Genomic DNA, 13923 nt, shown 5'->3' on the forward strand with positions numbered 1-13923 from the left:
TCTTTGGTTCAACACTTTAATTGATCAGTGAATCTCAGATTTATTGACATATTGTCAGATATTAACGTATACAGTTTTGCTTGCTTTTTCACATATTAAAACTGAAGAGATGTTTAATATGAAGAGAGGTTTAGATGTTTATAAATCATATAAAAATGAAAACTGGCTGTTTATACTGGCCACAGTTTCTTCCTGGAAACATTTTCTGAGTAATTGTGAAACATATATTGAGTAAGACTGGATGTCGACCATAGAGAGTTATTTTTCGACATCCTTGAGAGATGTTCTTTTTGCCTTCAGTTTATTTGCAAAAATAAAAAAGAGAGAAGTGACAGGAGGTGGTGGATTGTGGTTGTTCGGCATATTTTTTAAATTCTTCAAATGATCAGATTGCATAACACTGCTGGAGCTAACGCTGCATTATCAATAGAGTCAATAGAACAAAATTTGTATGCATTAATAATACTAATGTGACCACACTGTAAAAAATAAAATCGTAAAAAAACGGTCAATGACTGTCAGCTACGGCTGCCAAACAAAAACCGTAAAAAATAAAAATATCCTAATTTAAATGAAGTGCAAAAAACTTTTACAGAAATTAAAAGTTATTTTACAGTTATTTTACAACTATTTCCTGAATTATTACGATCAAACACCTTCATTGTAAACAAATCCCATAAAAAAACAGTCAAATGACTGTCAGCAATGGCTGCCATACAAAACCCATAAATATCCTAATTTTTAAATAAGTGCAAATAGGGCTGGGCGATATATCGCACGATATTGTTATGTGCATCTCATCAGTAAAGCCGGTTCCTTGATTAGTAGTAAATCGCCATCACCTGCTTTCAGATGGAGCGGCATTTACTACAAAGAGCCGTAGTTAACTGACAAGCTGAGCCATATCGCATTAATATCGCGGACGTATCGCCAGTGATAATTAATGCGATATGGCTCAGCTTGTCAGTTAACTACGGCTCTTTGTACGCAGCAAAAACTCCAGGGTTAAATTAACACTCCTGGGAGTGTATATGAACACTCAAGAGTGTTGAAGTTAATGAGATAATTAAGTGATTAATGTAGTGATGATTGATCATTATTGAAGACACCTGATGGTAACAAGCAGAATCACTGAAGGAGAAAATCACAAATTGTAAGCCACCGTTATGGTGATCAGTGTTTGCTTTAGTTGGGCTCTAGACCATTATATGTTTACTTTAGATTTTGTTTGGCTGCTGTATCTGAGTTATAACTGACAGATGAACAAAGAATAAAGTGATCTGATGATGTTGGTTAAATTATGACATTCATCATTTGAACTTGATCACTGAACTCATTAGGATCCTTCTTTCTGACTTAGATTTATGTCGTTGATTACAGCATAACTGTGAATCTGCATAAATGCCCAGAATTTTTGATACAATATAAAGGATTTCTTAAAAGTTGTTTAAAATAAAAAATCGTACTTTTAGGCACACACAGACGTCAAGATTCAGTCTATGCATCTCAACAATGGTGACGAGCAGAATATTCACGCGATTTACTACTAATCAAGGAACCGGCTTTACTGACGAGATGCGCATAACAAAATCGTGCGATATATATTGCCCAGCCCTAAGTGCAAAATACTTTTAACAGAAACACAGTTATTTCACATTTATTTTCTGAAATTTTTACTGAAAAACATGCAGTTAACTACATGCATGATTTGCTGTGACTATACGTCACTGCATCAGCAACTACACAGTTACTGTCAGTTAAATAAAGCAACATGCAGCATATCATCAGGATTTCTTAGCTCATCCTGGACTGAACCTCAGGCTCTACTCTTCAACACAATGGTGACACACAACACACACCATACAGAAACACTTTAAACCCCAAAAGAACATTAAACACTACCAGATCTCTCAGCATCTTCACTTATTACAATCCAGACTTTATTTCTTTCATACTAACATTCTTTTTGAGAATTAACAGAGGTTTAGAAGTTGAAGTTTTATTGAAAATAATAAAGTTTGGTGTCACCATGATGGAGATCAGTGTTTGCTTTAGTTGGGCTCTTGCCCTTTTAGTTATTAACATTAATAACTATTTTTCTCTGGCTGCTTTAACTGTGTGTCTCTGATGCATATTAGTTATGGTAGGAATCCAAGAATAACTCATCAGGGGTGCAAACACATGTATGGTGAAAAAAGAGAGAGGTAATCGAAGCCCTCGTCCCACGGCAAATATCCAGATACTACATTGCCACCATCCCCAACCCACCCCTATAGGCACATAGAGTCAAATGAAATTTAGAAAAACTATCTTGCACTTCTTCTTGCTTTACTGCTACTTCCTGAAAACAATTTCACCTGATGATTTCAATAGCTCTTTTTGTAAAGAATGAATAATTCTAGGATGATTGGGGTAATTGTGTAGGGTAGGCCTAGTGCATCTGCATAGAAACTAATAAACAAAATACAAATATAAATACAATAAAACACAAATACACGAGAAATAAAGCAGTGCTTTATGTTTTTCAGGTAAATTAACTGTATTAAGTATTAATACAGTTAATTTACCTGAAAAACATAAAGTATAAGTAAAGAATAAGTAAAGAATTTATGTATTATACATAAAGAATAAGTATTAATACAGTTTATCTTTTGACAAAACGTGATTTTTCTCTTTCTCTTTTGTTGTTTGATTACTTTGGTGACACAAACAGCTGCAGGTATATTGGGTGCTGTCCCTTTAAGACGAATGCACGTATCTAATACCGGTAATGACACGCATCCGTTTTATTTTGACTGCGTTTACGGGGAAACTCGTTGAGACGGACACTGGCTTATTTTTTCGTGCACATGTCTGTTCAAACACAAATAGATAAGAAAGAAAAGGGAATTCAATTCGGTGTTCACGAACTTCACGTGCTGTCTGCGACTGCATGGCTCTGTGCGCCGACAGACCATCTACATTTGGATGTAAAACATAATATATATAGCCTGATACAGCAAAGACAACGTCGGCAGTATTGACGGCAAAATAGGCTACAGAATATTTCGTTCTGTAGGCCTATTGACAGGGGCAATATTTGAAAATCGATAATTAGGCCTATTTTTTAAATTACAATTATATATGCATTTGTCAAAACCGAGAGACTTTCAAGCATCAAAATGTAATTTATTAATATGTATTTGCGCCTTCTATTTTGTCTGAAAACTTCCAACACTCTTGCGTGTCGCGTGAAAAATAGGCGTCGGTTGCGGTTCTATTTCTGGCTCGAGAAGTGTGTGTGTCACGCAGGCATTGTGCTCTAACACAAGCTCTAACCAGTTAACATGAGAGCCGACATAAAAAAACGGACACTCCACGCCACGCAGAGAGAAATGTGATGCAGTGGCAGATCCAGAGTGAGACAGAAACACTAGTGGTTCACGCTTGCGCACATACTGCTGGTTTGGCGCGCAGTGTTCCGATTCGCTTATTTACTATTTACTTGTTGGTGGACGCAATCCAGAATTACTGTTGGTTAAATTATAATCAGACCCTCTCAACCCCCCCCCCCCCCCCCCCCTTTAAAAAAAAAACTCTTCGGATCTGCACGATTCACACAAGTCACCCAAACTGACGCGAAAAAAGCGGGAGGCGCCGAAAAGCGCGCTGTTTGCACCCCTGAACTCATATAAGATGATGTTGGTTACTTTTTAGTGATAATAGATATCATGTGGTAATTGCCTGCTTTATTGCTGTCATCTGAAGTGTAATATCTGATTAAATCATCAAATATTAGTTGTTAATTTTGCATGACAAAACTGCTATATAAGATCATGCAATGCTGTGATTTTAGTACTTAGATTTTTTTGAAGTCATTATACAGAAAATGTTTTGACAGGATCATATAGACTCACTCAGACATCAAGAATCAGCGTATGAATCGTGACAATGAAAAAAAAAAATCTGAATTACTATAAAGTCACAAAAATGCTTTGATGGTTGTCACCGTTGTTGAGATTCATATGTTGATTCTTGATGTCTCTATTCTACTAAAAAAAAAAAAACAGCTCAAAACTTTTTCTGTATAATATATATATATTTTTTCAGCTTGTTATAATACTGATGCCACAATATTTCAAGGGTCATGTGAAAAATTATGACATTATGGACTTTGTATAAAGCTAAATTCCATCTACATTAGTGTTGTCACGATACCAAAATTATTGTTTCGATACCGATACCAAGTCAAGTATTGCGATTTCGATACTTTTTCTATACTTTTCCTGAAAAGGGAGAAACACTCTCAAATATCATTGCTGTGCTTTATTTTAAAACCAGGACACCATTCTAATCATATAACACACTAATAAATGAACATATGAACAGCAGATATATTAAACGTTTGAACAAAATATGAAATATAAAAAATAAATTAAAGCAATGACATTCAAGGTAAAAAAATATATATAAATTTAGCAGCATTATCTCATTTATCATAAGAAACATAAGAGCTTTATCTTGATTCTGAACTTTGAATAAAAATATGAACAGCGATTATATTAACCAATGTTTAATATTGGTAACATATGATAAGCCTCATTGGTGATATATTTGACATATGGGGAGAGAGTTGTGGAAGGCCTATACTTCATGTTAAACATAAATATATAGCAGCAAAGACAACATCGGCAGTGTTGACGGCAAAATAGGCTACAGAATAATTCGTTCTGTATTGAGAGGTGCAATATTTGAAAATCGATAATATTTTTTTAAATTACATTTTATATTGTATTTGTCAACTTTCGAACATCAAAATGTCATTGATTAATATGTATTCGTGTCAAAATGACATAGAAACATCTTTTCCTATTTTATTTTGCCTGGAAACCCTTCCAACATGCTTGCGTCACGTGAAAAATAGGCGTCGGTTCTATTCTAGCATGCACGTGTTTTCCGCGCGTCTCGAGCTGCGCCCAGACTCGTGTGTCACGCAGGCAGTTAACATGGGAGCCGAAATAAAAACGGACACGACACGCAGCCAGTGTGTCGCCGGCCTTACAAATCTGGAACGCGGTCATTCTTAGAAGTATCGATACTAATAAATTAAGGAATCGTGACGTTTTTAATTTCCGGTTTACTTTTGAAGTTTCGGTGCACCGTGCAACAGAGCAAGGTAGGCAACGTACTTCCATATGTCACTCCTCGCGTCTTCTTTTTCTACGAGTCGTGGACCACATCTCGGTGTAGTGTTTTGTTACATGACACTGACAGCGGTGGGTTCTTTGCTGCGTTTGAGGCGTTTTTTTATTATTTTTTTAAGTATCGATACTGATAAATTTAGGTATCGTGACGTTTTTAATTTCCAAGTATCGCGATACTTTTGAAGTATCGGTACATCGTGCAACACTAATCTACATATTAAATAATCTAGGCTATTCTATTCTGAGATTTGACTGTTATATCAGTGAATCAGATCATCATATGATGACTTTAACATCACCAATGACTAATCAAGATCATCTGATATTTTCTTCTGCATTTATTGCTATAACAAATGTGTATCAAATACACAGTTAAAGCAGCAACGAGGCTTTGTTAGGTCAATACAATGTTCTGCTAATTTGATTGACTAGTTGATTGACTACTGAGGACATTTTCTTTTATTTTTTGATGAAATTGAGAAGACTTGATTCACATATCCAGAAGAGCCCGACTGTTGAACAGCAGGTCTGGGATGGACGGTCTATGGCAAAAACACATTGATTATTGATTATTTGACTTTTGAATGAACAAACTCTTTTGCACATGTAGTTTTTGACATTTCTCTTACTGTGAGTGTGTCGTAGAGGTCAGCTGATCTGGTCATGAGGTCAAGAGCTGCATATGTGTTTGCACTGGGATCATCGTTCTACAGGGAAACAGAGAGAAATACGATGATGATGATGATGATGATGAATATTCCTACACATCCCACTGGGATCCCCAGCCAGACGAGCCAACCAGCACCACGGCGAACTGAAAGAGGGAGAATATCATAATTAAATCTAAAAACTAAGAATGAAGTGTGTTAATAAAAGCTTCACCTGTGACAGTTACAGCGTCTGATCTCTGAGATCCATGTTGATTGTGAGCCTGACAGTAGAAGCGTCCACTCTGTAGTGCACTGAAACTCTGTCCAGATCCAACAGCTGAGGGTTCATTCTCCTTAAACCAGCTGAAGTTCAGAGCAGGAGGGTTTGAGTCACTGATGCAGTTCAGAGTCACTGAATCTCCCTCCACTATTACACCAGATGGACTGATGGACATTGAGACGCTCCTGGGAGGATCTAACACAGAAACACATAGATATCCTTAACAATCACAGTGAATTTGGAATCGCAGATGTTTACATGACTGTTAAATAGATGTGATTCTGGCCCCCACATTCTCTACAAACTGCTACCATTTCCATCCATGTTCACTGGTGTTTGTTACTTGGGATTGAGTGAACTAACATTCAGCCAATCACACACAAGTTTTATTAGGCCAATCGTCTCTCATGCACACTGCGATCTCTCTGGGGGATCGACAGGTGAAATATTTCAATATTTATTATTTTTAACTACTAGTATTTCCCTAAAAAACCTCCAGCTGAAATAAAAAATAAAATTTGAGGCTTTTACATGAATATTAAAATTGTGAAGATGGTGATTGGTCGCCTGATCAAGATTAGTTCTCTCACACTGACTCTGTAACACTTTTAACCACATGTGCATGTTGGATATTTAATTTCAAAATAATGCTTTCACTCTTCTGCAAAAGCTTTCCATTAAATGTTGTACCATGAAACCCATTAATTACAAGAACTGCACATACTTTTTGCCCATCCCTGGAATCTTCTTAATTTGGAAAGAAACTTAGTAGTAGTAGTAGTAATTTATTTCTTCGGTCATTATAAACATTTAAATCATTAGGTCACATGTTATTCAAAGATCCTGTACATAATACAAAAAAAAATAAAAATACAAAGAAAGAAAAAAAACAAAATATGTACATTAGAAAGAAAAAGAAAAATACAAAATGTGTACATTAGGAATTTAAATGCTAAATAATGTCTGACCGAAGGGATTTAGGCTGAAGTCAAGACTTATTTTGCCTAACCCCTTTTACAACTGAGACACTATGTCCCAAGATGACACAATTATACAGTTTCTATAATACCAACGATGGTAACATGTAAGCACAGACCTTAAACTTCACAATCAAAATTATATTATGCATCCTCTTTCAACTTCTTTTCTAATGTTCTTCATTCAAGTGTTCTATACTTTTCCATAATGTTTAACTTATACATTTTCTTGAATGCATTAATAGTTTTAGAGCCCTTAAGTTGAATAAGAAGACCGTTCCATAGATCAACTCCTTTAACTGATAAACACCTCCTCTTAGTATTACTCTTCGCCATGGGTTTTTGAAACAGATCAATTCCTCTAAGGCTGTATCTAGATTCTCTAGTTTGAAACATCTCTTGTAAACAGTGAGGAAGCATGAGATTGTGAGCTTTGTACATCACAACTGCTGTGTAAACATCAACAAGATCATGAAATTTTAATATATTTAATCTAATAAAAAGTGGATTTGTTGGAGCAAGGTATTCTGCATAACTAATCACTCTAATTGCTTTCTTCTGCAATAAGAAAATGGGTTGTATATTAGTTTTATAAGTATTCCCCCATATTTCCACACAATAGCTAAGGTATGGAAGGATAAGGGAATTGTACAGTATATATAATGCATTTTGATTCACCAAGGTTTTTATTTTACACAGTATAGCAATAAGTTTAGAAATTTTAGTCTTTAGTAAATTTATATGCGCTTTCCAATTTAACTTATCATCAATGTTAATTCCCAAAAACTTTGTTACATACACCCTTTCAATTTCTACCTCCCCAATTTTGAGTCGACAAAGTTTGTTTACTACCTTGTTTCCAAATACAATATATTTAGTTTTATGCAGATTTATGGAAAGTTTATTTACTTCAAACCATTTTTTGAGTATCTTAAGTTCGGTTTCTACTGAGTTCAAAAGCAGCTCAAGATCTTTTCCCGAACCGTACAAACTGGTATCATCAGCAAATAGGATACATTGCAATTTGTTGAGGACTTCACTAATTTCATTAATGTACATAATAAATAGTTTAGGTCCCAAAACGGAGCCCTGAGGAACACCGTGGGTTATTTTTGCCTCCATTGAACTGATACTATTAATATGTACATACTGATTTCGGTCACTTAGATAACTTTGTAGCCAAGCATGTGCTAAGCCCCTGACACCATACCTTTCTAATTTATTTAAAAGCAATGAATGGTCTATTGTGTCAAAGGCCTTGCTAAGGTCAATAAAGACACCAACAGCATACTCACTGTTCTCGATAGATGTTGATATCTGTTCTACTAATTCTGTGACTGCCATTGAAGTGGACCTATTGGATCTAAAACCGTACTGATGTTCACTTAACAAGTTATGCTTGTCTATAAAGCTATCAAGTCGTTTCACAAATAGCTTTTCCAATATTTTTGAAAACTGCGAGAGTATTGAAATCGGTCTATAATTAGTAAACTGTTGCTTATCTCCACTTTTAAAAATAGGTATTACTTTGGCAGTTTTCATTTTACTCGGAAAGATACCCATTAAAAAAGACTGATTACATATATACATGAAAGGACTAACAATACAATCAATGATATCTTTCACAAGGACCATATCTATGTCAAATATATCTGTTGTTCTCTTAGTCTTGATGGAATGTACAATTTCAATGATTTCTCTCTCACTAACACTTTCAATGAAAAGTGAGTTTAGATTATTTTTAATATTAATTTCTTCAAATTCTTTTGCATTGTTTGATTGCACAATTCCATTGGCTAACTTAGGCCCAATACTGACAAAAAAGCTATTAAATGCATTAGCAATTTCCTTTTTTTCACTGATGATTGAATTATTCACTGTGAAGTAATTTGGATATTCTTCCTTTTTTCTCCCATTCCTGATAATGCCATTCAAAACCCTCCAGGTACCTTGGATATCATTCTTGTTCTGCTCCAGCAAACTGTGATAGTACGCTTTTTTATTCAATCTTATTATTTGAGTTAACTTATTTTTATACATTTTATACCTTTCTTCAGTTTGTTTAGTCCTTTGCTTTAAATAAACTCTATAGAGCTGTTGTTTTCTCTTGCAGGCCTTAGCTATGCCCTTAGTAAGCCATGGCTTATCCTGGCTATTTTTGTTTTTAATGTAATATTTCTTACGCGGACAGTGCTGGTCATACAACTGTATAAGGGTAAGTAGGAAGGCATTGTATGCCCTATCAGGGTCAGGAGTTGCATACACTTCTTCCCAAGTTTGGGCACATAAGTCACCCTTGAGAGCAGCAATAGCTTCAGGTGTTCTATGTCTTACGACTTTGAAATCATTTGTTTTGGTTGTATTATTTTGTAATTGTTTAAAAATACTAAAAATAGGAAGATGGTCAGTGATATCATTAATGAGTACTCCAGCAGTAATTTGACTTGCTAATTGATTAGTAAAAATATTATCTATTAATGTTGATGTGTCCGTAGTAATTCTGGTTGGCTTAACAATAAGGGGAAAAAGAGTGTTGCTATACATAGTATTAATAAAATCTGTTGTTTTCATATTTTTCTGAGGGTTCAGAAGATTAATATTGAAGTCACCACACACAATATGAACCTTATTTAAATTACTAAAAAGACTGTCCATTTTTTTATTGAAGATGTCTAGACATGATCCAGGTGTTCTGTACACACAACTAACAACAATATTTTTAGATTTTTCTACAATAATTTCACATGTTATACACTCCAAAACATCATCTATGGTGGTTGACTCACTATTAATCATTTTAAACCCCAGATCTGTATCTATGTATAGTGCAACGCCTCCACCTCTTTTATTTATCCGATTGGTAGTGAACAGTTCATATCCATCTAATTCTACTTCACAACACCTATCTGCATCCAACCAAGTCTCAGAAACAGCAATGACACTGAATTTATTAAACTGACTAAGATATTGTTTAATATCGTTATAATTTTTGTTCAAACTCCTACTATTAAAGTGTATAATACTAAAGGCACCATTCATATTAATACATTTAAATTGCTCGTCAGTGTAGTAATCACAATCATTAATTATATTATTAAACAAATGCTTATCTGGATCTATGTCACAGCCAAACTCATTTACCCCATAATTTATATCATTATACAGATTGATGTCTTCACTACCATTTATAAATTCTACATCATTGCTGTCAATATCCTCTTCACACAATTCATCCTCACTGTCATACATTTGTTTTTAGTGTTGTCATACACCTTCCCACCAAAAGTACATATCGTTGGACAACCTAACTACAGGACCATTCACGCTCATAGAGCACACGTTTATGCACGCGTACGCAGGACACGCACACAGACAGCGTACAGATCCCGATTTATGCCCGAGCAACACACTAATAATCACACACACGCGCGCATACAGCACACAATCAGACACACACATAAAACTACAGTCCATTTGGAGATGTCCCGTACAGTTCCCAGTTCTTCCAAATCCAAAGCCCAAAGTCCGAGTGTTCGAAATATTGATGTCCACTTGTCGACTCCACTGAATACCATTGGAACAACCACTAATAGGAAAGCGACTCACTGTCATTATATCCCTTGAAAAAAATGTCCCAAAACTTAAGTCCTCCATCCAACGCAAGACGAACATACTCTGCCCATTTGCAGCGTTACAGTCTATCCTCAGTTCAACAAAAAAATATCCATTATTCCATGGTCTACTTCGTGTTAAATTATTAATCCAGGAAACATCCGCTGCGTAACTAAAAATAATAATAAGGCAAGATATCACCTGTGAGCATCCATGTCCTCCCATCTGGACACAATTATCTTTCCCATAAACTCTAGGGCTTGTCTTCTCTCGAGTTGTATCAAGAATAATATTCAGTGGAATTATCAACATTATTTAAATTGGTCAAGGTCTTTCATTTCTCTTACCAATATGACTTTAGCTTGTTCCGGAGTGCGCCCATTTAGCTGGATAAATATCTTACAGTTCCTCGTCCATGTCGCTTTGATCTTCCCATTTTTTTTCAGGATACGCGCTTCTCTGGCAATTTCTGCCGCTTTCTTTGTGAGATGATCATTCAAATACACTGATGTTCCTTTTAACTTCTTTCCTTGACGCATGAGTTCTGTCTTATGTTTGCGATTTGCAAAGCGCAAGATAATAGCTGGATTAGCCTTGTCCTTCCGCGGCAAAGTATGGCATGCTGAGATGGCGTTCGGATCCAGGTAAACATCCTTCTTTGCCAGAAAGTTCACAACTTGCTCTTCCAGCGTTTGCAAATCCTCGACATGTGCATCCTCACTTATATTTCTGCCTTCCATAGCTGCTCTAGCATAAGAGCGCGGCTTGATGGTAAGACCTGTAATTATTACATCTTCCATTCTGGTGTACTGCTCTAGGTTGTCGATTCTTTTTTCAAGCTCCTCGATGGTTTTGTCTCTTTCTCTTACAGTGTTTTTAAGTTGTTTCACTTCTTCAAAAAGCTCCGCTAGCTTCATCAGCTGTTGCGTCACTTTCGTTAGCTCCCCAGACATATAATTTAGGGACTCGCGGATTTCCTCCAAATCATTCTCTATCTTTGCCTCCGCTGCTGATTTTTTCGGGCCCATCATAGACTTTTCCTGTGCTTCTTTTTTGTTTGTTTGTTTTTCGTTCGTTTCTACTCACACTTTAGGCAAGAAAAAAACTTATATTTTGGTGCTTAAGCCTGCAGCACTTCACAGAGCGCAGCCATCTTGGAAGTCTCCACTCCCAAAGAAAAAGTGTCAGCCGTCTGAAAAAACTTCTTTGAAACTTCAAAGAATAAAAAGTGCATACATTAAATAAAACGATCTGCACTCACACATGACATTGAGTGTGTCCGTCTACAGCACAGCTATATCTGCCTGAATCCTCTCTTCTGACTGACTGCAGCAGGAGTTCATTGTTTCTGTCTCTTCTCTCAGTTAATGGCTGTGAGTTTCTGTACCAGATGAATGTTCTGTCAGTCAGAGCGCAGCTGCTTTTACATCTCAGAGTGACTGAATCTCCCTCTGTCACTCTCTCAGGAGACTCCACCTGAAGATCTGAACACAACACACACATTATATCTAGTGCTGCTGTCATACACTGATTATTATTCAACATAATACACAGAAGAAGAGATAAACCTCATCAAAGTCACCTGTGACAGTAAGAGTCACTGCTGGATAACCAGAATATTTTCCATCAGGTTTATTAGTGATGAATCTGAAATAGTACATGTGTGAATCCTTCAGTGTCACATGACTCAGTCTGATGGTGCAGTTCTGCTGTTTATCTCCCAGATACTGAAGCCTCTGACTGTATTCAGGGTCCTCAGACAGATCTGGAGGCTCAACATTATCTTTTACCAGTGTTTTGCTCCAGAACACTTTCATGGTCTGACGTCCAGTAGGGTATGTATAAGTGCAGCTCATTATCACTGTTGAGTCCTTTAGTGCACAGATGTGTGAAGGACTGTAACTCACTTTCCGATCATCACTATCACTGAAATATATACTAATAATATATAATATATAATAATATACTGGGTACAAACTCCTGAAACACACATTAAAGGGATAGTTCACACAAAAACGATTGTTTCATAATCATTGACCCTTCATGTTCATTACATTCTTATTCTTTTTGTAGAACACATGAAATTCTGATATTGCAAAAACATTAAAATAATCATTATTGATGCACATATTTATATTGTACATTAATTCCAGAGAGAATAATTTAAACATTTATCTGAAGTAATTTTGTTTAGCTCTGACTGTCTTTACTTTATTTTTTACTTTATTTTGATGATTTTTCTTTCACATAAATTTGTTTGTGAAAGGGGTTTTAACAGGGTCCTGTCGGACTTATGATTTTAAAAAAGAAAGACTTTGATGAGTGACTAAAGAACATTAAAATATTCTCCATCAGGAGAGACTCACCGTGAATCATGAACAGAAACACAAGAGGAAGAAGAGGAGCCATTATCAGTGACGTCACTACAAGAACAATAATACAGAATCACACAGTTGTTCCTAATCCTGGACGATCCACAGCATTTTAGATGTCTCCTTAATCAAGCACACCTAATTCAGTTCATCAGCTCGTTATTAAAGGCTTCAAGGTCTTAGATGGGGGTGTCAGATCAGAGAGACATCAAAAATGTGCAGTATTGGGGGTCCTCAAAGACCAGGATTGGGACCACAGGTACAACACACACAATGAGCATTATAAAACAATCTTTAGCTTTAAAACATTTCCATAAATAATGTTTCATTAAGAATATTTCCAATTGATTAGGTCAGTGGTTTCTACAACAGTATTAATCTGACTATATTCACACAGTAACCAGCGTAACTCTTACCGTGTTCTGGTGAGTCTCCAGCAGGCGTTGAACTGATGAATTTCTCGTGGTTGACAGTGTTTATTTTAAAATACTCGCACACACAAAAAAATGTTTCTTCCTCTTTCTTGACTCCTGCCCACACAAGCAACTTTAGACAACTTTTCATGATGATCCAATGGCATTTATTGATATCTAAAAAGTCATTAAACCCAAAATGTTAAAGAATATGAAGAAGTTTGTCCACCACTTGTATTTCTCTTCTACAAAGATTTATTAACATATAGGATGTATTTACAGTTTAACTTGAATTTCCACATTTTAAGATTAAAGGGATGTTCAGATATAAATGGAATAAAATAAAAGTGGGTTTTTAAACTTAGTTGTTATACCCTTTCTTCCTGGAAAACATTTTCTGTAGAATTATTGATCAAGACACTCAAGATAGGAACTT

General features: G+C 35.7%; 1 protein-coding gene across 1 annotated transcript in view; it reads right to left on the bottom strand.

The window, feature by feature from the left end:
* The window catches only part of LOC311279681 (uncharacterized protein), a 71647-nt gene that overhangs the window by 37039 nt on the left and 20685 nt on the right, over nt 1-13923 (bottom strand). The window contains exons 10-15 of the mRNA XM_084391338.1: nt 13069-13125; nt 12670-12682; nt 12285-12573; nt 11971-12186; nt 11106-11708; nt 6066-6308 (exon numbers count right to left, since the gene is read on the bottom strand). Coding sequence (XP_084247464.1) covers nt 6066-6308; nt 11106-11708; nt 11971-12186; nt 12285-12573; nt 12670-12682; nt 13069-13125 — 1421 coding nt within the window. The remainder of the gene's footprint in view (nt 1-6065; nt 6309-11105; nt 11709-11970; nt 12187-12284; nt 12574-12669; nt 12683-13068; nt 13126-13923) is intronic.

This window comes from Rutilus rutilus (assembly GCF_951802725.1).
Source record: "Rutilus rutilus genome assembly, chromosome: 2".
Classification (NCBI taxonomy): Eukaryota; Metazoa; Chordata; class Actinopteri; order Cypriniformes; family Leuciscidae; genus Rutilus; species Rutilus rutilus.